Below are 26,008 nucleotides of genomic sequence, written 5' to 3'. Positions count from 1 at the left end.
CGAACCACCTGGATCAGGATCTGTGTGCAGTCGTGCAACACGTGACACCTCAGCACCACACTGAACAGTGTGAGTTTTATTACAGTGGCTGGAGTTCCAATCTTGCCACCAACCCCCGGGTTTTCCCTGCAGGTTGGAGGCTGGATGAGCTGGAAGCAGATTAACGTCATACGCAGGATGGAGCAATTGCAGTTCAAGGGGCTTGCTCAGGGACCCAAAGGAGTAGAGTCACTTCTGATGTTTATGGCATTCAAATTGTCAACCTTCTGATTGCCAGCACTGATCTCTAGCCTTAGAGCTACCACTCTATGATACAATTATATAAATAAATATAGACCCTAATGGTAGGAGAATGTAGTCTCAATCTTTATATTTTACTCTATGCATTTGTAGTTGTTTGTATTCAGCATAGTGCTTTTCAATTTTTTCTGTTCTGCTTTGTTTCTTCTAAATGTGTACAGTGCTGAGGGTTTATACAGTAAATGGAAGTGTGCGATATTAAAACAAGTTGAACACTAGGTCAGGGTGACACCATGGTCAGTATTGCTGTTTACTTCCCTGTGTCATGGATCCAGATTCATTTCTTAACCTGGTCTGTGTGTACATTCACTTTGTGTCCATTTTGGTTTTCTCTGGGTGCTGCAGTTATCTTCTGAAACCAAGATGTGTACAGGTGAGGGTGGTTACCTCTAAACCAACTCTGCATAGTTGAGTATGTGATGGTTCTTGTTTTGTGGCCACAACTGCTATGATAGGCTCCATGACATGAAAATCACCAAATAACTTGCGTTCTGCCTATGAAAGGCTATAAAATTTACTGTGACAGAAAATGTCTTTTTAGCTTTTACCTCTATGAAATTACTCATGGTATTTCAAACTAGTAGCTTAGTCAGTGAGACCTACTTAGCATAAGCCTTCTCAAGCAGGGCGCTCCAGAATTCATTTTGGCCAGGTGAATGATCAAACAGCAGCTGTCCATTCACTGTGGGCAGTTTATCATCAATGACCACGTCAATCCACTGTCCAAACTGCCAGAACTGAAAGACAGAAAATAATGGACTTTCATAACACCATATACACTGTAAGCTGGTTCAGATTGGTCTGGCTGTCATTGAAAGGTGTGCAGATTCAGATGTTTAATCTTACCAGATGATATGTGTCTCTGATTACTTTATTATCTAAACCTTTGTCAAGCAAGACGTTAAACAACAGGAGGTCTTTCTGTCTTTCTAACCATTTTCTAAACCTACTTTGGGAAATTGGATGTCATAGCCTGTTCTGCCAACATTCGAAGACTTGCACAACCATGCAGAGATGCACCTTTGATCACAACAAGCCAAGGTGAAGCCATCATCATCCACATACACACAGGGAAAATATGAAAACTCAACAAGAGAGAGTAAAATCTGACATATAATGTCAATAATGTTTTTTATTTTTATCCTACTAGGGGTCTCTGCCCCCTGCTCGCTTCACTTGCCCACCCCCAGGTTTGGTTTACTGGATATACAATTTAAAGAGATTGTTATTTTCATGGAAATTGTTACATATGCATTATTTTCACTTTTACTTTAAAAGTTCTGTAAAAACAATACTTGTCTTTTATTTCGCCCCGAGCGCGGTTACATCTCTTTCTCACGGGACGTATAACACTGCTCGCTTTGTGAAGGGAGGGTGGCTGAACACACACTAAGGAGAAGCGGTCGGATCATCTGCTGTCTGTCTGCTGCTGCTGCTGGCGAGCTGCATGTTCTGTTTGTCGCTTGTCATTGTTTTAAGAGCTGGGAGCACATGAAGTGTGTCTGCCAAAAGAATTTCAACTGCTAGGTTAGATATATGTGGACTTGTTTTAAATATTGTCTCACTGCCTCGCAAGACGTCACATTGTCTTCCGAGAAGATCACGTCTCGTCCCCCTAGTCTCCCTTTCAAGATTTTTTTTTTTTATAATAGAGAGACAATGTCTAATTTTAAAACTAGCTTTATGAGCAAGTCCTTACTTGAGGAGATTCACAACCTAGCAGATTAGCTGAGACCTTTTATTAGGGAGAAAGTTGACCAAGTGTGCCAGACTATGAGCCATCTCCCCGGAAAGGGACAAGTAAATGCAGAGGATGAAATAGGTTTGATTTTGTCTTTTAAATTGTACGAGTGGGCTTATGTGAAAGTACAATAAAAGTACAATGCATACAATTCAGGCATGAGAAATAAGGAACATGGGTGTTGTGGACCTTGCAAACTGAAGATAGGGTTGTCAGTCTGAGGTGTCACATTTTTCATAACACAAAAGAATAGTAAATAAAAAAAAAAAGGCTGAGACTATGGCTGAATTCTTGTACCTAGAAAGCCTTTGAACAGAGCTGGCACTGTCAGGCAACACATTATAATGTGAAATATGAACCTGTGCTAGAAGGTCGTCATGGAGTCATCAAATTTGTCATTCCCTTTAATCTGTTTTTAAAACCGGTGCAGGGTTAAATAACTTTATGTCATTTAGGTGGGTTTCTTCTTGTTTCTGGAGTTATAAAGTGATTTATTTCTTTACCATCAACCAATCAGTTTTAAAGGCAGTCTATGACTTCAAAACAGTGACAGTATGGCACACAAAGTCACACCATTTCAGTTCCATTCATAAGGCTGTGAAGCAAATCTGCTTACTTTAAAATTTAAAATGATTGATTTTTTTTCAGCTTCAGAGAGTTTTGCATGTGTGTTCATGAATAAAGAAAGAAGGGGTGTTTCTTTTTTTTCCGTTATAGAATTTTGTATGCCTTTTTGTGCAATCACTGTTTGCTCTAGGATGCCAGGGACTGGCAGAAGGTTAATCATTTGGCATGGAATAGCATCTTTTGATGAAGCTCCAGAAAAAACTGAACCCAAACAAAATCAGACCTACCCTGGAGGTCGGCACCAAACGATAGCTAACTCTGCCCCAACATTTGTTTGTCAAAATGTTAAACGACACCCACAACTCTACTATGAGTTCAGTGGAAACGGAATGATTTGCTAAACTCCATCCATGCTGAAGGTAAAACACCAAGCAAAATAAAATCTTTGCTCTTTCAGAAAGCACAGACCAACAATCAAATTTTTACATTAATATTAGAAATATGTCAAAGTTTCCTTTACCTGGAAGTGAAATATCCCTGCATAGTTGACCTGAAAGCTTTGTCCATCGGGAATAACATGTAGTAAGGCGTTCTTATTAGTGGTCAATGCTGCTATGGCAGCCAGCAGCCAGCAGTCAGCTAGAGTAGGAATAAACAGAAGACTACGTGGTTAACTCAAGCCGGGTTAATAGAAACAGTTCCTCAAACTCAGTTTTACATCAGCATTTGTGGCTGATGTAGACTGGTACTCGAAATGCCTACAGAATAAGCACCAGCAATACAACAGATGGGGCAGCATATACCTGCATGTTCCATGGCACTCATCCTTACAGCTGTCAGAGTCTTTAACTAATAGTAAAAGGCCTGAATACTTACCTGTTACCAACATCAAGGATGCAAACTTGTTTAACTACAGTTTACATATAGACTTCCATGTCAGTCTGTCTGTTATTTTCAGCTATTTGAAGTGAATAATGTCCACCATACCTTGATGGTAGTGCTGCTGCTACACTAACACATTTACTGGAGGAGGTCATCTTTGGATGTTAGTCTTCATCTACTTTTGAATCTTATACCATGAGGAGCTCTCTATATCCGTTCTGTAGAAATTTCTTGTCTTTTGTCCTTTTCTTTGGCCCTTTATAACTGTGATCACTCTTATCATCTTCTCACTCTTTGTTTTAAAGGCAAAGATCAAAATTAGTTCTCTGCAGTGCAGTGTTGTAGACAATGTGTGATATCTAGTGAATGAGAAGCATATATAACACATATGGTTGTGTGTAAGAGTCATCACTAGGCTTTGATGGACCAGTACTTGTCCAGGGGTCTCATTTAAAACACTTTGCATGGATTCAGGTGTGAAAATATGCACACACTAAAAACAAGAAAATGCCAAAAGAAAATCCAGGTTAAAAAACCTGACATGTGCCCCCTGCTCACTTTGCAAGGCCAAAACCCCATCCTCCCCGCACCCCTGGGCACACTACGCGCCAGCCACTTTGTATCTCCGCCGCTCACGTTGTGAAGGGGCTGGCTGAACACACGCTTTGGAGATTCAGACAGATCACCTGCTTCCTTACTGCTCCTCCTGCCGTGCTGTATGTTCTGCTCCTCGCACTGCGCGTCAATCATTTCAAAGCCTGTACAGCAGCTGTCCTTTGGTCTCACTGCTTTGTCTTGCGGGATGTTAAAGTGTCTCTCGCGGGATGTCCGGGCTGATTATTACTTTCCTTATTTTCTGAATTTGCACATAGATTATTATTGTTCTCTTGTGCATCTGTATTTGCCTTCTTTTCTCTCCAACGCTTTCGTGTCTCTTTTCGGCGCACTGCTCTTTCTTCTTCACTTAGTCGTTCAAGTGCCATCTAGAGAGTATAACATTTTTAAGAGCTGGGAGCACATGACGTGTGTCTGCCAAAAGCATTTCAACAACTGCAAGGTTAGATGTCCGTGAACTTGTTTAAAATTGTTTGTAAGTAGGGTGTGACGTGCAAAAGTTACTGTCTCATGGGTCTTGCTTCCTAAGGTTGTAATGTCTACTCTCGCATGATGCCAAAGTGTCTCACCGAGATGATCACGTCTCGACCCAAGATTTTTTTTATATAATAGATAGATGTGGACTATGCTAATCATCCTTATACATATGCAATCACGATACTGTAGATTTTCATTGGCTGGTAGAGAAGCCTCCCCCCTAACACATGGAGACACTGACACCTGCATTTGAGGGGGCCTGTGGTGCGCTCCACTGAGCACTGAAGTGCGAGTTCGGGCACCAGTGTCTGAACGGATAGCCACTATCATCTGCCACATGTAATGACATGATTGCTATTATAATAAATAGTACAGGCCATATGAAACACTAAGGGTTCAGCCAGTTACCTTATAAACAGACTAGCCATCAAAAACAGCACCGTCAGCAAGCGGTCTGCCAGCAGCACTTCACCTTGAAATAAATGAATCATGGTTTGACCAAGACTGCTGATCTGTGACATTTGTCAGTTCCATCTTGGCATGTGTATTACTGAAATGTCACTGCTTACAATTAACACATATGGATTCTTTCTTGCTAGGTGCCCTAAATCAGCCATCATCAGGGGCAAAAAAATCCTGCTTGTCTCTTAAAGCTCATTCCTTTTGTATATGGCCATTTGCACTGTGTAGTTTTCAAGCAGTGCCAAACAAGCCATGTTGTGTCAAACCATTAGGTTATGAATAGGCTGTTGAACATGATATTCAGAGTTTTCTGTATGCAGGGAATGAATCACCCCTGGGCTTTTTATTGTGCTTTGGTTTCTAATCCTGTGAAGTGACGACAGATAGGCAATGTAAACTGGTGAAAAAACAGAAGAGTTCTCCAGTGCAAATATGCAGCATTGGCCCGCTTGAAAGAGAATGAAAATAGAGTCTGTGCATCATTTTCATCACTTTTGAGCTTTAAAATGTCTGTCACAGCAATGCACAAAATAATAATGGCTCAGTTGTACGAATTACTATACGCACAAGTTGTCATTTAGCTGGTTTGGCTGCATTTCCCTACTTGATCAAAGGTGGCATTATTTCCCAGTTTCTCTGAAATGCTGCATGCAGATGGGTCGGAGCTGCCATAAATATACACAAGTTCTCCTGTCAGGTTTCCCTTTGATCAATCCTGACTTTTGCAGTTGGAATGGTGTGTATGCGTATTTCAGGATTCTATTTATGTGTTCTGGAGCCCGGCCAGGACGCCCAGGAGGACCAGAGGAGGGCTTGTGCCTCCTCCAGACCGTGAGGGGGCGTCCGTCCTGGTTATGTTGGTGGCCTCGGGTACAGGGCTTGGAAGCCCAGCCCTGTAGGGACCCGTGGCCACCGCCAGGCGGTGCCCGATGCCGGAAGATCCCGTGTGGTCCCCGGCTGGGGCTGGAGCCCGGCCGGGACGCCCAGGAGGACCAGAGGAGGGCTTGTGCCTCCTCCAGACCGCGAGGGGGCGATCGCCCTGGTTGTATTAGGGGCCCGTGGCCACCGCCAGGCGGCGCCCAGGTGCCTGAGGAACCCTGGAGCCCAGCACTTCAGCCACACCAGGAAGTGCTGGGGGGAAGACGACAGGGGACACCCAGACGGCTTCCGGGTGCGCAGCCAGCACTTCCGCCACACTGGGGTGTGGCTAAGACTGATTGCCGGGAAGCAGCTGGAGCCCATCCGGGTTCCCATTTAAGGGGCCGCCTCCCTCCAGTCAGAGGTGGATGTCGGGTGGAAGAGGACAGAGCTCGGGAGAGGACGGGAGGCGGTCGAAAGAGAGGCACAGTGACGGAGAGTGTGGCCTGGACCTTGGGGGATTGGTGCAGGAGGCACTGGGGTGTGAACACGAATTGTATGTAAATATTGTAAATAAACAGTGTGTGGTGGAACTTACGATGTCCGTCTGCCTGTGTCCGGGTCCCAGTCCACAGTGTACACAAGTTTTATAAATGTGACCCCTGGTGACTTGGCTTGCAGTATCTTTCAAAGCAATTACATGCAGAAACACATAAACAGACTAAGGTGAACAACAGAAACCTGAATTCTTAATAATGTGCAAGTAATGTTCTGCAGTTCTCCTTTGTGAAAACACTCTGACGTCATTTAACTGCGCAAAAGTGAGAGTTAAATGTTATCAATGGCCACTATGAATCAGAAAATAAGCATGATGGCTTTGATAATTCATGTGTTTTATAAATATGTATAGTAAAATCAATGCTATATTTATAGGTTTCTGTTACCAGATCTCATGCAGCATGAGCCCTGTAAACATTTGGCACACTGGTACATGTGCTTCTTGCATTACACCCAGTGCTGCTAGAATAAAAATAACACAGGTATTTTTACTTTAATAAGATAAATATTGCATTAGGATACTCATTACTTTAAAAAGTAATCAGACTAGGTAGCATATGTTACTTTTAATGCATTACCCTTCTGCTCTTGAGATTTTGTTGCTCAGTTAAGTACTGTGCCTTCAACTCATCAACACAAATTAGCGACTTCTAAAATGTTGAGACACATTATTTCAGCCAGGGGAAGGAATAAAAGCAATCACCTGAACGTTTGTCTCTGGAAATGTATTTTGTGGATGCTTCTACCCGTGGCTACTAAAAGTGTGTGTGAAGCAAATACATGTGCAGGCTGACAGTGTACAAAGGACATGTGCAGACTACAAAATCCTTAACAACTACCTACCCAGTTAAGGGTTTACATGACGGAAAAGTCTACCTCTGATAATCAGGTTTCTCATAGACCAATAACCTGATTTCTCTAATCAGAATAAGGGATTACATGGCATTTTAGAAATCAGGTTTTTGTGAATAATCGGGTTATCGAAGCTCATGAAAATGAGCTACTGTAATTGTTTTATTACTGATGCCTTTGTCTCTAGATAAGGTGACCATCCGTCCCCGCTTTCCGGGGACAGTCCCCGTATTTGGACAACTGTCCCCACTCAGAAACATGTCCCCGTTTTGTCCCCAGTTTAAGATTTCGTCCCTGGTTTCAGCTGGTTCACTTTTTTGAATGTATCTCATCACCAGGATAATTTGAACTCGGCGCGCATGCGCGGTGTTTTGACGGAGGTTATGCTTTACCGCATTCCTGCAACTCTGGCGAGAAATCACGTGATAAGCTTTCGCTTTGTATGTAGTCTATGCTCCTCTAGCGACCCATGTCCCCGGATTGGCCCAAAAAATTCTGGTCATCTTACTCTAGACTAAGGGTGGGAAAACTCTGCTAAGTGGTGACAGTCACTGTAACTTTTCTTTAGCAACTATCTGGTAAAAGAACTCAAATGGTGCTTTTGAAGTTTCATTCCAAATATTACGTAGAACGTTGTGTATCCACTTTGACGGCCTTTTTTGTGCATATACAAGTTTTATAAATCTGACCCAAGAGCTGTTTCTGGTAAGGCTCTCCCTGTTGCAGGGATAGGGTCTTGTACCCACCCCCAAACCTGAACTGGATTAAGCAGGTTTGGGAATGAATTTAGAGAAATGTAAATAAATCTCCAGTCACCATCGCCCTTGAACCTAACAGGCCTCACATCTACAAATTTTTTTAATTACCTGATCCTTAAATGACTATAAACCTAAATAATAATTAGTGACCTAAACAACAATTATTTAATCTAAAAAGAAAAAGTCTTAGAAAACGAGAACAACAGAACAATTTTCACAAGGACAGGCCATTTGGGATAAACAAAGATTATCAGTCCAAATTTGAATTACAATGAAATAAAATACTCAGCAATTTTGTGATATTTTGTGAGATTTTAGTCACATTTGTATTTTGATTTCATATTAGCATATTTGACCTTTATTTGCATAAATAAAGGTCCTGTTTACAAGCCTTGACCACAATGAGACAATTTTGAGTTAAAAAATCAAAATGTAAACCTTATTCTGCTGGTGTTTTCTTAATATTTCTTGTGATGATGGGTGACTGAATTCTTATGATGGCCACCACACAACTCTGAGTGCACAATTGAGGGGTCTGAAGATGAGTAAAGGAGCTGACAGACCATTTAAGCAGACCTTTTACTTTATTAGGAATCTGAAGAACTAATAATGACACATGTAATGAAAAATACCTGGAGTAAATTTAGATAGATAGATAGATAGATAGATAGATAGATAGATAGATAGATAGATAGATAGATAGATAGATAGATAGATAGATAGATAGATAGATAGATAGATAGATAGATAGATAGATAGATAGATAGATACATACTTTACCTGACAGGGAGAAAATTTTTTGTTAGTTGTGGGAATTACAACTCGAAGACACATGATATCCGATATGGTGTTCCACAAGGCTCTATCCTGGGTCCGCTGTTATTCTCAATCTACATGCTTCCGTTAGGTCAGATTATCTCAGGGCACAACGTGAGCTACCACAGCTATGCTGATGACACACAGCTGTACTTATCAATAGCTCCTGATGACCCCAATTCTATTGATTCACTAACAGAATGTCTGACTAGTATCTCAGAATAGATGAATAGTAATTTTCTCAAGTTAAATAAAGAGAAAACTGAAGTTTTGGTTATCAGCAATAATGGATACAATGAAGCTATTAGAAATAAACTGGATACATTAGGATTAAAAGTCAAGACGGAGGTAAAAAGCTTAGGGGTGATTGTTGACTGTAATCTGAATTTTAAATCACATATTAATCAGATCATTAGGACAGCATTTTTTCACTTAAGAAACATAAGTAAAGTTAGACCGCTTATATCACTGAAAGATGCTGAGAAATTAGTTCACGCGCTTGTTTTCAGTCGACTAGATTACTGTAACGCACTCCTCTCAGGACTACCCAAAAAAGATATAAATCGTTTGCAACTAGTGCAGAATGCAGCTGCTAGAATCCTAACTAGGAAAAGAAAATCCGAACACATTTCTCCAGTTTTAATGTCACTACACTGGTTACCTGTGTCATTCAGGATTGACTTTAAAATTCTGCTTATGGTTTAAAAAGCTTAAAATAATCTCGCCCCATCTTATATATCGGAATGTCTGACACCTTATATTCCAAATCGTAACTTCAGATCCTCAAATGAGTGTCTCCTTAGAATTCCAAGAACAAAACTTAAAAGAAGTGGTGAGGCGGCCTTCTGCTGCTATGCACCTAAAATCTGGAATAGCCTGCCAATAGGAATTCGCCAGGCTGATACAGTAGAGCACTTTAAAACACTGCTGAAAACATATTACTTTAACATGGCCTTTTATAACTTCATTTTAATCGTAATTTAACTTAATCCTGATACTCTATATGTTCAATCTCCTCAAAATAACTATTCATGGTGGCTCTAAAATCGGTACTGACCCCTACTCTCTTTTCTGTTTCTTTTTCCGGTTTCTTTGTGGTGGTGGCCTGCGCCACCACCACCTACTCAAAACTTCATGATGCTCAAACAATGATGGACGGATTAAAAGGCAGAAGTCTACGTGATCATCATCATCATCAAGCCCTTCCGTGAGAATCCTAAATCCAAAGAGGACTGTTTCATTTATATTAGGTAGAATGCCCAGAGGGGACTGGGCGGTCTCATGGTCTGGAATCCCTACAGATTTTATTTTTTCTCCAGCCGTCTGGAGTTTTTTTTGTTTTTTCTGTCCCCCCTGGCCATTGAACCTTACTCTTATTCGATGTAAATGTTGATTTATTTTGCATTATAATTGTGTCTTTCATTTTTCTAATCTTTAATATGTAAAGCACTTTGAGCTACTGTTTGTATGAAAATGTGCTATATAAATAAATGTTGTTGTTGTTGTTATTAATCCCAAGGGGAAATTCACATACTCCAGCAGCAGCATACTGATAAAAAACAATATTAAATTAAAGAGTGATAAATATGCAGATAAAACAGACAATAACTTTGTATAATGTTAATGTTTAGCCCACCGGGTGGAATTGTAGAGTCGCATAGTGTGGGGTCTCCTCAGTCTGTTAGTGGAGCAGGACGGTGACAGCAGTCTGTCGCTGAAGCTGCTCCTCTGTCTGGAGATGATCCTGTTCAGTGGATGCAGTGGATTCTCCACCATTGACAGGGGCCTGCTACGTGCCTGTCGCTCTGCCACAGTTGTCAAGCTGTCCAGCTCCATGCCTACAATAGAGCCTGCCTTCCTTACCAGTTTGTCCAGGAGTGAGGCATCCCTTTTCTTTATTCTGCCTCCCCAGCACACCACTGCGTAGAAGAGGGCGCTCGCCACAGCCGTCTGAGAGAGCATATGCAGCATCTTATTGCAGATGTTGAAGGGCGCCAGCCTTCTAAGGAAGTATAGTCAGCTCTGTCCTCTCTTGCACAGAGCATCAGTGTTGGCAGTCCAGTCCAATTTATCATCCAGCTGCACTCCCAGGTATTTATACGTCTGCACCCTCTGCATGCAGTCACCTCTGATGATCACGGGGTCCATGAGGGGCCTGGGTCTCCTAAAATCCACGACCAGTTCCTTGGTCTTGCTGGTGTTCAGGTGTAGGTGGTTTGAGTCGCACCATTTAACAAAGTCCTTGATTAGGTTCCTATACTCCTCCTCTTGCCCACTCCTGATGCCCACGATAGCAGTGTTGTCAGCGAACTTTTGCACATTTAAGCAACTTAGTCAAACGTGAATTCACCTACAGTTTGGTGTTCCTTCTAGCTGCTTTCTGTGGTTAGCTAAAAAAAAGCCAACAGCAACAGAGTTTGGAAATGATTATGTAATGGATGCCAGTATTTTTCTAGAATGGATTGCCAAGGACTATTAATTTCCTAAAAAAACAGAAGCAACTGATGCTATTTTTAATATAAAAAGCATAAATGTTTTCAGTGTACAAGCAAACAAACTGTTAATTTGTTAGAACATGGCGTATATAGAAAATATGTCATTTGTGCAATGCATTTGTGCAATGCACTACATACAACGTATATTGCCTTTACAAGTGGCAGAATATAGAACAAATTTTGTGCATTAATATATACTGTATATAGCGACAAGGTGCCTGACTTACAAAAGGTTGTCATGGACAATGTATTTAGTGAGACTGATACTTGAAAGCAGAAGTCCCCCTTGGGGTTACACTCTGTACTGATTGGTGCCTGGAGATTGGAACTGATAGGACCACCAAAACAAGAAGGAAAGTGGAAATAAGTAATGTGCCAAGGTAAACTAGTAAGAGGCTGGACACACTTCTGCCCACCTAATAGCAAAAACAGTTTTCTATCTAAAGACATGAGACAGACACCATGGAGGAGGACAGAAATGAGGCTGCTATTGTTAAGACACTTTGTAACAAGCATTTTGAGGAAAAAATGATAGCAGAATACTGGGAGATAAGCCATTGAAAAGAGAAAATTAATTCGAAGATCAGGTTAGGAGGCTTGAGAACAGGGAGGAGCAGAAACAATCAGTAACACTGGATAACAAACTTTAGGAATATTCTGCTATGCAAGAATAATTTCACATTGACTGTATCATGTAGGAATTTGGAGAAATATGACATTAACTGTTAGTGAAATTTAGTGTGTTTAATCACTTAATGATGCTGATGCATTTCATTAGTTCAACTGAGCTTTCATTTGCTACTCGTTTCAGTAGCCATCAATATTTGGCCAGCATTGATGGATTCCACTTGCCCTGATTCCACTTTTCCTATCACTGCAATTTCCTGATGAAACCTTTCACCATGTTCATGACTGACAAGATCAGCAGGAAAAACATGCAAAGCAGAAAATAAACCCTTAGCGAACATGTTTCACATCATGGTTTTGTAGGCTTGAAGCAAATTGTCTGCCAGCAGGACTTCGCTCAGTGCTTTGTAGATGCCAAGAAAATTCTCAGCAACATCCTTAAATGCCTTCCATGTGATTTCTTCTGTGTGTATGCATTTTCAGACACTATATTTGTTGGCTGTGAATATTTTCATTTGCTTAAACAACTGCTCTTTTGTGGGTGTGGACCTTAGTTGGTGTCATGCTTTCCATAACAGAAGTGTGATTCAAAAATTTTAAGCTTAACATCATTAAAAAAATGACAGAAAACCCACACCAATTTAAATTCTTAACGTAACTACTACAGGTGTTGCGAGATTTACAAAGCATTCTTGTGCCTCTCAGGTAAAATATCTTGTCTTACTCGTACAGTCACTCTTTCATATCCTACTTGACGTGTTTGTCAGTGTAACAGTGTGTCCTGCAGAGGTGGCTCTTCAGTCTGGGGAACATGTGGTGGTACACTGACCCTGAAGAACAGTGTGGGATGTCATTTATTTAACACCGCAGTTTCACAGAGAAACCATTGCAACTTGTGAAGTGTGAGAAGGGGTACTGCCGTGAAATATGAGGGATGGATGATAAAATTCCTTGCCTCTATTCCCTAATTCATTGTCACAAAAGCCAAAACAAATTGGCATAATATTCACATAGTATGTGGACATTTTCAGGCATATAATCAATATGAACTACTCCTTCAACATCAAAACAATTGTGCAAATGATGTTGCCAGCAGTAGCTTGGACCTTGAACTTCTTTAATGTTGGAGACTCCCCAAGCAATCATTGTTTCCAATGTTGTTTGGACTCCGGGTCATAGTGGTAGTTCCAAGTTTCAACCCCAGTTATTATACACTTTTTAAATTTCTCCTTAGTACAAATTCATTAGCTTGATGTACTCCTTGAATATTTGATGCAGTGGTGCTTCATTTCTGGAGTCCACAATCTGGACACTCAAAGTGCACTCACCTTACTCATGTTTAATGGTTCGTAAAGAATGGATTCAGTTGACCCATTTAGCAGACACCTCAGAGAAAAATGAATCCTCATTTTCTGTCTCACCCACAGTAACCCTTTGCGTCTCCATTACAATTTGCATTTCAGTGGCAATGCTTTCTTCTCTAAGTTTTTCTCCGTCAATAAAAATTGGACAGACCATGAATCGTCTTTATGAGACACCTTGCCACACCAGGCCATCCCTTAAATGTGGCATATGAAGCCGACAGGTCCTGATCCATACTGACTAGGTAAGAAGGAATCTCTAAAGGTTCATTGTTCTCTAGTGTTAGAAGCACAATGATACCGCAATAATTTTTAGATAGATAGATAGATACTTTATTAATCCCAAGGGGAAATTCACATACTCCAGCAGCAGCATACTGATAAAGAACAATATTAAGTTAAAGAGTGATAACAATGAAGGTATAACAGACAGACAATTTTGTATAATATTAAAGTGTATCCCCCCGGGTGGAATTGAAAAGTCGCATAGTGTGGGGTCTCCTCAGTCTGTCAGTGGAGCAGGACGGTGACAGCAGTCTGTCGCTGAAGCTGCTCCTCTGTCTGGAGATGATCCTGTTCAGTGGATGTAGTGGATTCTCCATGGTTGACATGAGCCTGCTCAGTGCCCGTCGCTCTGCCATGGATGTCAAACTGTCCTGCTGCATGTCTACAATAGAGTCTGCCTTCCTCACCAGTATGTCCAGGCGCGAGATGACCCTCTTTTTTATGCTGCCTCCCCGCCACACCACCGCGTAGAAGAGGGCACTCGCCACAACCGTCTAATAGAACATCTGCAGCATCTTATTGCAGATGTTGAAAGACGCCAGCCTTCTAAGGAAGTATAGTTGGCTCTGTCCTTTCTTACACAGAGCATCAGTATTGGCAGTCCAGTCCAATATATCCTCCAGCTGCACTCCCAGGTATTTATAGGTCCTCACCCTCTGCACACAGTCACCTCTGATGATCACGGGGTCCATGAGGGGCCTGGGCATCCTAAAATCCACCACCAGCTCCTTGGTTTTGCTGGTGTTCAGGTGTCCTTGATTAGGTTCCTATACTCCTCCTCCTGCCCACTCCTGATGCAGCCCACAATAGACAGTGTCGTCAGTAAACTTTTGCAGGTGGCAGGACTCCAAATTGTATTGGAAGTCTGATGTATATAGGCTGAACAGGACCGGAGAAAGTACAGTCCCCTGCGGCGCTCCTGTGTTGCTGACCACAATGTCAGACCAGCAGTTCTCAAGACGCACATACTGAGGTCTGTCTTTAAGACAGTTCATGATCCATGCTACCAGGTATGAATCTACTCCCATCTCAGTCAGCTTGTCCCTAAGGAGCAGAGGTTGTGATTTTTGGCAACCATGTTGACTTGTTTCTGAAATGTGAAAAATGCCCTATAGAGGATAAATACATAAGCTTTTAATTCACCTACTTTACAACACAGGAGATGATCTTTAGCCATGTATAAAATTGATATCTCACAACTTTCTGATCACCTCTCATATACGACAATTAAGTTATAAAATGCAAGTCTTTTGTTAAGTTTGTGCTTCTTTGATATCTTTGTGGGAGTTTAGTTTGTGGTTACTGAAGTATAAATTTAACTGCAAACCTAAAATCATAAAATAATATCAGTTTGAAGGCTACAAACAATTTTTAAAGATTTGTCTCAGAGAGCTGCGAGAGTTTTAACAAAGAATATAGAAAATCGAGAATTTCACATCGACATATATGCTCCATAGATGTACAGTATACAGTGCATGGTAAAGCATTCCCTTCCTTCGTTATCTCTCCTATCCATCAATCCATAATCTTTGAATATTACCATGTGAGAGGTGATGTAATAGGGACATTTCTAGGGCTTACCTTCACACTCCATTATGCTTTATATTACAGAATCTTCCAGATGATTCCCAGACACCAGACATATTGAATCTTTTAAACTTTTCATTTTTAGTCCAGTGACAACACATATTCTGGAACTAACTTTCAAAAACCCCTCATCATAGGAGACAGACATCATTTTATGACCAGACTCAGATTGGAAGGAACACCATTGGCCCTATGGTGTTATTTTTTATTAATTGTTTATCTAACTATGGCTTCATTAACTCTTAAATGAGGTACCTGTGGTACCTTAACCCATTTACAGTGTACATGTGCTAAGTCTAACTGTAAATGAATGAAGTGCTTGTCCATTTTAACATTTCTGTTCTGCATTTCAGTAGCATGGTGGCTCCTGGGCCCTGGGTCTAATTGTCATCCCAGGATTCCTTACATATTTTCAGTAAGTCCATGTGAGGCTAGTTGCTGTTAACTGGCATAGGTTGAGAACAAACATCTTCAATAGAAAGCAGTGCCAATATGAAACTGAAATTTAATAAACTTAAAGCACACTATCTCAAATAAATTAGTCAAACTAGGCGTGACGGCTCTGTGAAATGACGCAGGCTTAAAAATGCCTACAAAAATGCCTCTAACGCAAGGCAGTTAAATAGAACCTGAGGGAACGTTCGCCACCCAATCTGAATATGTTTCCATCATGCAACATGGGAAGGTAGACTCACATTTTGAAGTCAAAACAAAGAAACAAAGACATGCTGCCATCTTCAAAGTAAAATTAAGTGCTAACAATTACTAAACGTAGGCGGCGCGATGGTTAACCCTGCTGTATCATAGCCTTACAGATCAAATTCAACCAAGCCTGTGAACTGATGCAAGTCAGGATTCTTCCCAAAATTTGCTGGTTGCCATGCACATAGACCATTAATGGAATGCATCTGAAGTGCTTACAGGTAAGAGCTCTCAATCTGTGCTACCCATTCCATGTTCTACTTGGGCTCTTTACCATGATACATTTTTTATTGTAAAAACAAAACTCATCTGAATTATTTTCCCAAACATTTGGAAGACACATATTTAGGTGAGTTGGCTACTTGAAATAGCTTGTTGTGAGCATGACCAACGCCACACTATTTAGAAAACTTTACAGGCTTTACTAAAATCTGACAATTTTTCATCAGATGAAGACATACTTTCAGGCTCTTTTATATATCCTTTTTTGGCACTTTCATAATCCATTCTCTTACAAGCCAATATATAACATCATCAGAGACAAACATAAACTCACTCCACATCAGCCAATGGTCAGAAAGCAAAGCTTATAAATAAGTGAAAGTTGAAATCCCCAGAAATCACCCACTCAAATACAAAGTAACATAATTTCAAACCAAATTAATCTTTATTGTTAAGACTGTATATTTTACAGAACATGTCATTACAATCTGCTTTGCAAGACAAATAAATTGTAAAGTACTGTAATAACAAAGTATATGTCTTCATTTATGGGGAGCAAAAGCTGATAAATCTGATGATGACCAGAGAGAAGTGCATAGGATGAGTGAAGTTTGTATAGAAGAGTCAGTTCTAGAATAAAGTTAGATGAATAAACATGACCACTAATAGAGCTTCACAAAATAGAAGGCACTAAGCTAAATAATGAAACTCAAGTTTGTATAACAATCCTTTGGAGAAGTTAGTAGATTGGAGGTTGAGGATCCACATTGTGTGAGGCAAATAAGGCATAAATAACATACTGTCCTGTATATGGTGTTGTAATGAACACTGAAGTCAGTAGAAGGGTATTTAAGATAAAGCATTCATATACATGAAGCCAGTGTTATCAATGTGTTATATACTTTATATCTGGCTCAAATTCTAAGTACTGGCATAACACTTTGATCCTGTTGAAGTTTATTAAAGGAATACTTCACCCAAACAATGCTACTTAACCTGTGTAGGTTTCATGCAGAACTGAGATTAAAAACCTGCTGATATAATTGGCATCAACAGTGACCAACACTGAATAACAGCACACAATATAAAAAAAGTCCAAAAAGGCCCAACTGGAGTACTTGTGGACTACTTAGAAACTGTCTGTAACTCTTTTCTTTAACTTGTAATCTTTAGTTTTCCATGTCATTTAGTGCATTTTGAATTTTCAACAATTTTCCATTTCAGCCAACGAAAAAGCTGTTACTGTGCTGGACTCCTGACTAATGACTGAGGTGGGAAGTTACATCTTTAATTTCAAATGCTCAGGTGTGTCCCAGTTCATTTACAAGTAATATTTAAGCCAGTTTTCCTTTTCTGGCTGTAGTTCAAATCCTGTTTTTTTGTCATTTTTGTTAATTTCTGAATCATTTATTTATGCTAATGTTTCAATTGGTAATTAGATGGATTGTGTACTATGACTTGGTTAGGTTCCATGTGCTTTTTGGGTGTTCTCCAAAGAGGCTCGGTCACCTGCCAATCACCACAAGGAACTGCCTTCCACCCTATAAAATTAGAATATCTTCCATGGATCCCTGCACTACACTGTGAACTTTAGAGTGGGTGGGTTATTGTGCTTTTTGATATGCCAAACCTCAGATTCTAACAGTGCTTCTGAGAGTGAGAAAGAAAATCCTGACTATCAAGATGTCATTTTTCAAAATTAAGAGCACTGATCATCACAAATCAAGGTCTAGTGAGGAGTGAAGTTCTATTAGTTTTTACCTGAAGATCCTTTAAGAAGCAATCTCCAGAAGAGATCAGCCCAGCCAAAAATAAATTAGAAGCTCGAACAATGGCAACTCTACATACAGCGTCACTTGAAATTACATTTTTGAATTTGTATTTCAACTTCTAAGAGACCTACTGACAGTTTAAACAGAAGCAGCACCACCCATTCATTATATTAACCATTATTAAAGTATTTTATTAACTCAGACATTCTATTGTCTCTATAAATCAATTCAGACGTTGATCTGACTTACGCAGGGCTCCTTGGCAGGCATCTGTGCTGCTTATACCTCCGATAGTAAACTGGGGATTGGCACATATCTCCTGAAACAAATCATATAAAAATGAATTGTATCAGTTTTTGAATTTCACATCGATTACAGATACAGCTATTTCAAAAATATGCATTGCAGTTATTTTAAGCAGTATACTGCTAGATTACACATGGGCAGGTTGCTCTTAACATTATTGTTAATTTTAGTAATTTGATCAAAAACATTAACACAGCTCTACAAAAACTATATTCCATATAAAATCAAATAATCAAAGTACACAAGTACATAATTTATTAATATAAGTTATTTTACCACTCAATGGAAAAGATGAATTAATGGATTCTTCATAAAGAAAGCAGGTTTTCATGTTAACTTTTTATTGTAGTCCTGATATGCATCCACCTACAATGTTTTACCAGATGCTATTCAAACAAAGCTTGCATCACAGGCTGGCAGGGAAAGAAAGCCTAAGTCAAAAGCATTAGACCCAAAGGCAGAAACCAACTTTAGACTAAGCACCTGCCAATAAATGTGGGCCAGGGAAGGACATATTTCACATTTGATATATTTTATGACAGTCCCTACTGATAGATTATAGACAAAATTAAGATTTGTTGTACTTTCTAACCCCCCCACCTTCCTTCATTCCATGCACATCCATATTTGCCAATACGAGAAAAATTTATATCTTTGGAAATTGTGAAAAAAACTGGAATACCTGGGAAAAAACCCTACCAGAAAATAATAACTTCATACAGACCGCAACTGAGCTGTGATTCCGGCCTGTTGCCCTGACGTCACATGTGATGAAGACCATGGAGCGGCTGCTGCTTCACCACCTGAGGCCACAGGTCCGCCACGCCCTCGACCCTCTGCAGTTCGCATACCAGGAGAAGGTGGGAGCAGAGGATTCCATCATCTATATGCTACACCAATCCCTCTCCCACTTGGACAGAGGCACTGGTGCTGTAAGAATTATGTTTTTGGACTTCTCTAGCGCCTTCAACACCATCCAATCTCTGCTCCTTAGGGACAAGCTGACAGAGATGGGGGTAGATTCATACCTGGTGGCATGGATTGTGGACTATCTTACAGACAGACCTCAGTATGTGCGTCTCTGGAACTGCAGGTCTGACATTGTAGTCAGCAACACAGGAGCGCCACAGGGGACTGTGCTTTTTCCGGTCCTGTTCAGCCTAAATACATCAAACTTCCAATACAACTCAGAGTCCTGCCACGTGCAAAAGTTTGCTGACGACACTGCTATCGTGGGCTGCATCAGGAGTGGGCAGGAGGAGGAGTATAGGAACCTAATCAAGGACTTTGTTAAATGGTGCAACTCAAACCACCTACAACTGAACAGCAGCAAAACCAATCAGCTGGTGGTGGATTTTAGGAGGCCCAGGCCCCTCGTGGACCCTGTGATCATCAGAGGTGACTGTGTGCAGAGGGTACAGACCTATAAATACCTGGGAGTACAGCTGGATGATAAATTGGACTGGACTGCCAATACGATGCTCTATGCAAGAGAGGACAGAGCTGACTATACTTCCTTAGAAGACTGGCGTCCTTCAACATCTGCAATAAGATGCTGCAGATGTTCTATCAGACGGTTGTGGCGAGTGTCCTCTTCTACGCGGTGGTGTGCTGGGGAGGCAGCATAAAGAACAAGAATGTCTCATGCCTAAAAAACTGGCGAGGAAGGCAGGCTCTACTGTATACATGGAGCTGGACTGTTTGACATCCGTGGTAGAGTGACAGGCACTGAGCAGGCTCCTGTCAATGATGGAGAATCCACTGCATCCACTGAACTGTATCATCACCAGACAGAGGAGCAGCTTCAGCGACAGACTGCTGTCACCGTCCTGCTCCACTGACAGACTGAGGAGATTGTTCCTACCACACACTATGCAACTCTTCAATTCCACCCGGGGGGTAAACGTTAACATTACACAAAGTTATTGTCTGTTTTACCTTAATTGTTATCACTCTTTAATTTAATATTGTTCTTTATCAGTATGCTGCTGCTGGAGTATGTGAATTTCCCCTTGGGATTAATAAAGTATCTATCTATCTTTTTTTCCTGCAACTATAAAAAGAATACACAACACCTGGAGTTATAGAAGGCTGCCTTATATATTGCAAAATGTAACATTTTAAGCATTCCTTTGTGTTTGTGCAGATTTGCATGCTTTTCAAAGTATTTCATATTTTTGACATAATTGCATATTTTAAAGAAATAGCAAGTTATGACCAAGAGACAAAAAATGTTTCCTGAAAATCAACTTTAAAAACTGCTCTCAGCTTAATAGTGTCTTCACCTTTTTCTGGGTTGATGGGCAAAATTCAATTTGCATAACAGCTAATCATTTTCTGTATTTTCTCAAATATGAGGTATTTTTAGTTCATTTTCAACTTCAATGTATTTTTTTTGACATATATTATAAGGGCAAGTAAGCAGACAAGTTGAGGACTCAAAGTAATGTTGGGGTACCACCCTGGTAAACCCTTTTAATCAAAACAAAACGAGAGCCGACAAAGAGTTAAAATAAAAAAACAATAAATATTCAAAGGCTTTAGTGTTTGGGTAAGTGTTCAGGAACTCAGTCCTTCACTACTGTCAGCTTGGTATCTGACACCACCTTCCAGGAACGGGCCAGCTTTATGGGGCTAAGATGGGAAGGGGCAGAGCTTCCTTTAGGTGGTGTGGTGAGGTCAGTCAACCTCTTTGGCCATTTTTCCTTGGCTGCCAAGGAGGAAAGAGAAGATGATGTTAGCATCAGCACATCCTCTTGTCCCCCTTACTTCTTACCTCACCAGAGCCTGAAAAGTGGTCCCCAGACATGCAAATATGACTATATATATCATTGTCTGGCAACCGGTGCGCGCGCCGCGGAATTTTCTAGGGGCGCCGCGAAAACCTTTGTAAAATATTTAAAATTGCTGGTGTCTTTGAAGTTTTGGTTGATTAAAAAGATAATGTTTAAAAAAATATATTTTATGTTGGAAAAACAGATAACGGACCACTTTTGGAAATGAGGTTTAAGAAACGCGAGAGACTTCAAATGATCGACAAGGAAATGTGCGTCTGTCTTACGAAAATTGATCCTCGCATCAATCTCATATGTGCTGAAAAACAATCTCAACGTTCACATTAATTAAATTTAAGATTTATCCTTTGATTCCTTTATTAATAAAATGTCTCTCAAACTTGTAAAATTAACTGTTTTTATTGGCGATTGTCCATTGATTGTGTCGTCACGACTTTATTTATGGGCAGACCCTCAGGTGCGCCGCGAAAGAAAAGTTCTGGACTCGAAAAAGGTTGCCTTTCACTGATATATACTGTAGGTATATGGACACACCAAGCAAAAACAGCATTTTTGTGCTTAGCACTGATTCTGAATTAAAGTGCAATGTACAAATATAATATTGCACCAAAGACCATCTGTGTCTGCGTGTTGTGGTATATTTACAAATGGCATTTTAGAAATTTGTTATTAGAGTGAATGAAAATTACTAAACCTAGATTAGTTTAGAGAGCCTTCGGTGCAACTTCAAAAACAAAAAAACAGTGCCTTCAATTGTGACTCGCCACTTTGAATTTAAAAGACCTACATATTTTTTATGACTTAACTATGATTTCGGCAGTACAGCTTTGTTTCCACAAAATCTATGATTGCTTGTCTTTGAATGTGTACTTTCTTCTTTGTTATCACGAAGGCCACACAGCTCAGGTCACCTTTTTGGCCACACTAATCTGTCTAATATAGTTGGCAGACACTTTCCTAGCTCTCAGGCACACGTTAAAGATGATTGCACCATTATAATCCAGTCAAAACTAGCTCAGTTGGTCATTACCGCCGCCAGGATTTAATTCAGGGGGGTGCATAAAGAGATTTTTTTCTTTCTACGCTCCCCCCCGCAACAAAAACTTATATATATAAACTTGTATATGTATGTGCCCATTAAATACCTGCCAATACAGTCGCTATCTCTGAACAGTACAGAGCAGTCAGTTTTTGCATAGATAGATTAACCACTTAAGGCATGACCTAATTTTTAATTTTCTGACAAAAAATCATCGACTTTTTTTTGTTATCATATGATCACTGGAATATAGTTAAAAATGTTATTGATGTATTCAGTGGCATAGGTAGTGCTTTTTTCCTTAAGTTTTTAATGTAATTTTGTAAGCACTTACATACAGCTAGACCTCTTTTTACGCCGGTTAATAGTTCCGATTTCTGGGAGAACAGTACACTTTAGAGAAAAATATTTCAAATAAAAATTGTAGACATTGATAAGTTCTACAACTTTTATGATAAATATTTTTCTCTAAAGCGTACTGTTCTCCCATAAATCGGAACTATACACCGGCGTAAAAGAGATCTAGCTGTACACTATAAGAGGCTACGAAGTTTTATCCGGCTGTTTCCGAGGCACTCAAGATTGGCATGACACTTCCTGCAACAACCTGCAGTATTGAAAGATCTTTTAGCACATTACGGCGCGTCAAAACTTGGAACCGATCTACAATGAGTGACGATAGATTAAGTGGATTATGTATGCTTAGTGTACACAAAAAAAGAATAAATAATTGTCCAAAATTTATCGACAAAGTTGTAGACAAGTTTGGACAACAAAAAAGAAGGCTTGAGATGCTCTTTTAGAAACAAAGTGAATGATTGTTTATGTATAGTTGTAAAATGTAAACGTCTAATTGTAATTTAAAATTTAAAATAAAACTATTTTTTCGCGTTTTTCTTATTATTGAAAGATTTATTTTTTTTCTCCATTTCCTTTTTTTTCAAAAGCTAGGGGGGTGCACGTGCACCTACTTGCACCCCCCTGCCGGCGCCCATGCAGTTGGTCTATCCCCATTGACTTTAATGGAGTTTCCCAAGCTTGGCAAATATCGTGAACATTTCCATGATTTCAGGGAGCTCATGGCAAACCAAACTCAGCAATGTTCACTCATCACTAGTTATTAAACTATTAATCAAGTAAATATATATACTAGGGGGCTGTGCCCCTACTCGCTTTAATCGCCCATACCACAATCCCCACCCCGGGGGCACACCACGTTAGCCACTTTGTCTCTGGCGATTGCGTTGTGAAGAGGGGGGATTGAATGCATGCTAAGGAGAGGCGGACATATCAGCTGCTGGCTGTCTGCTGTTGCTACCGAGCTGTGTGATCTGCATATTGCCTGTAAAAGCCTGTAGAGCAGCTGTCCTGTTTTCTCACTTCCTTGTCTCGCGGGACGTTAAAGTGTCTCCGAGAAATTGTTTGTAAGTAGGGTGTGACGTGCAAGTAGTCTCGCGGGACTTCAAAGTGTCTCCCTGAGATGATCACATCTTGACCCAAACTTTTTTTTATATAATAGATAGATATATATATAGACATATATATATATATGTAATTAACCAAGTCAAATGTAAGAAATCTCATAAATGAATAGGAGTACATTATTCACCTAAATTTAGTGTCTGGTTGTTCAGTTAAAACTTTATAGGTTTAGGCAAGACCTATATCCGATATCAGTTGAAAATTATCAAAATTATCACCTTTGTATTTTGTTTACTTTTTGAAATATTCATAAAAATCACCCTTATTTGAAATGGCCGTTCAAAGACAAGCTCAGGTCAACTTACTTGGAATCATGCCCACTTCGTGAATTTTGGGACTGTATGCTCATGCATTCCTCTGTACTGTGCTTATTCTCAAGCCCTGAGCTATTTCTGACAGTCTGACAACAATGATCATTCAGCAAAGGTGGTAGGGCAGGGTTAATCAATTAGAAATTTAGTTGGGCCATGCTTTTTCAGCAGCTGGTAAGCGGCAAGTAAAAACACATTTTAAACCAACATAAAGAGTATACTGAAAAAGAAGTAATGTTTAGTCATTGTTTCCCTTTTAAATTTGGTCACATTTGACACAGGCACATCTCAAAGTGCATAAAAACAAAATAGTGTATAGTTTTAGCAATAACATTTGTTTTCTTTTTGAAATAAATAAATATTTTGGCTATATAATAATAACTTCTTTATTTTTACATGGTGTCCTTTTCTCTACTTAAAACACTTTGTACCCCGCAATGGAGGCAAACCCATGGTCTTTGTATTGTGAGGCATCAGCAACACAATTGCACCACTGCACATATGTGACCCAGTTATATCACAACATGCATTTAACAGAATCAAAAAGAACTATCAGTGCATAAAGCCTTAACAAGTGACAACAGTAACTAACACACATCAATACAATGTCTACTGCACACTGAGGCAACGCAGGTCCGTTTTATTGTGACGTGTCTTGCTACTGCATAGGCTGTGGGGGTGGAGTCTTGGGGGAAAGGACATTTTGGGGGTTCAGGGCACCCCCCTAAAAAGAGAGAGTGACAGGATCAGGGTGAGAGTGGAGTGAATGGTAAAAGAGCAGACAGAGATTCCCCCAGAGAAGCGGCTCCTTTGACAGGTCATCACAGTCTACTACCATCACTTGTAGACACACCACAATACCTTGCATTGTTGCATGTTGTTAGACTAAGCTGAGTGCTGCATTCATGATCTGTACTACTGCAAGAATTTCTGAAAGCTTGCAAAATGTGTTCTTTTTGCATTTTTCGCAGGACCACTGACTGGGCCACTTGGATGTTGCTTCCAGGACGCATGTTGCCTGCGGGCTGCCATTTGAATAGGCCGGCTCTAGGGCATCATGTTAAATTCCATTACATAGTGTTGCACCTGAAATGTTTACTACAAGATGTGGAGGGCTCTCCCTTCTGTCCTGTCCTTTCCTCTCCCTTTTACACAATCATTCACAATTTGTGCTTTATCCTATTTATATGTGACTCCTTTAGTAAACAGCACTACCACAAATCCTTTTACAAAGCAATTACAAGAAGAACAAATCAGCAGTAATCACTTAAAACCAGTACACATTACTCTCCTTTTTATGCACAAGGTGTTTATTTTCAGGATTAATCAAATTAACTGACATGTTGGCATCACTCCCAAGCACATCAGATACCCACAACCATATCCTTACTGTAAGAAGTTTACATATCTACAGTAATAGTGACAAAAAGAAGATCACAAAGTACTCACCCCTGGCCTTTTCCAAACCACACCCTTGGACCTGGGTGAACTAGGACCCAATTCATTAAATCCAAGAGAGCCTGCCACAGCAGGAAATGTATTATCTATAAAGAGTTTTCCTGCCTGAAGGCAATTTTTCTTTAGCAGATTATAGTCTTGATTCAGATACTTTACGGGTTGGTCAAACGTGCCAATTCCTGCAGCCAAATCCTTTTCTCTGGCTAGCAAAGTTGTTACACCTGACATTTTGAATGTTGCGCAAATGGACACACAAACAGAACCGTCTCCTGCTGAAATATGTCTCTAGGTGGGTTACTTTCTTCCTTATAAGGCATCACTGACGTAACAAAAAATATTGTGAAGGTGTGTGTTGAAGGGTGGAGTTGAACTTGAAAGACTTAACAAAAAAATACTTTAAGGCTCGCTCAAAGTGCTGACACCAACTGTGACAGGTTGATCAGCTGAGAAAGTATTGCAAGGAGGAAGAACAGTCATTAAGTATGACAATAGACACTAGAACGGGCCTGGCTAGGGCAGGTGTTTTAGAGAGTTGCCCATTCTGGTGACCAGACAGCTTATCCAAGAATTAGTTTAGGTAGACAGGAGAGGCCAGAGAATTTTTATCCAATTCATTTTTGCATTTGTGTTATATGCTTTTGTTTATTGTTTAGGGGCAAGGGAGGGTTAATGTAAATATT

The 26,008-nt window shown here is 40.2% G+C and overlaps 1 protein-coding gene across 1 annotated transcript in view; it reads right to left on the bottom strand.

Moving 5' to 3' along the window:
- Window positions 1-25,599, bottom strand: part of LOC120516636 (calpain-2 catalytic subunit-like) — a 70,349-nt gene extending 44,750 nt beyond the window's left edge. Inside the window, exons 1-4 of the mRNA XM_039738447.1 lie at window positions 25,320-25,599; window positions 18,187-18,256; window positions 3,129-3,247; window positions 904-1,037 (exon numbers count right to left, since the gene is read on the bottom strand). Coding sequence (XP_039594381.1) covers window positions 904-1,037; window positions 3,129-3,247; window positions 18,187-18,256; window positions 25,320-25,556 — 560 coding nt within the window. The 5' untranslated portion in view covers window positions 25,557-25,599. The remainder of the gene's footprint in view (window positions 1-903; window positions 1,038-3,128; window positions 3,248-18,186; window positions 18,257-25,319) is intronic.
- Window positions 25,600-26,008: the final 409 nt, after the last annotated feature.

Source organism: Polypterus senegalus, chromosome 16 (genome assembly GCF_016835505.1).
Source record: "Polypterus senegalus isolate Bchr_013 chromosome 16, ASM1683550v1, whole genome shotgun sequence".
Classification (NCBI taxonomy): domain Eukaryota; kingdom Metazoa; phylum Chordata; class Cladistia; order Polypteriformes; family Polypteridae; genus Polypterus; species Polypterus senegalus.
The sequence above is the reverse complement of the archived record's forward strand: the minus strand, read 5'-3'. Positions and strand labels throughout refer to the sequence as shown.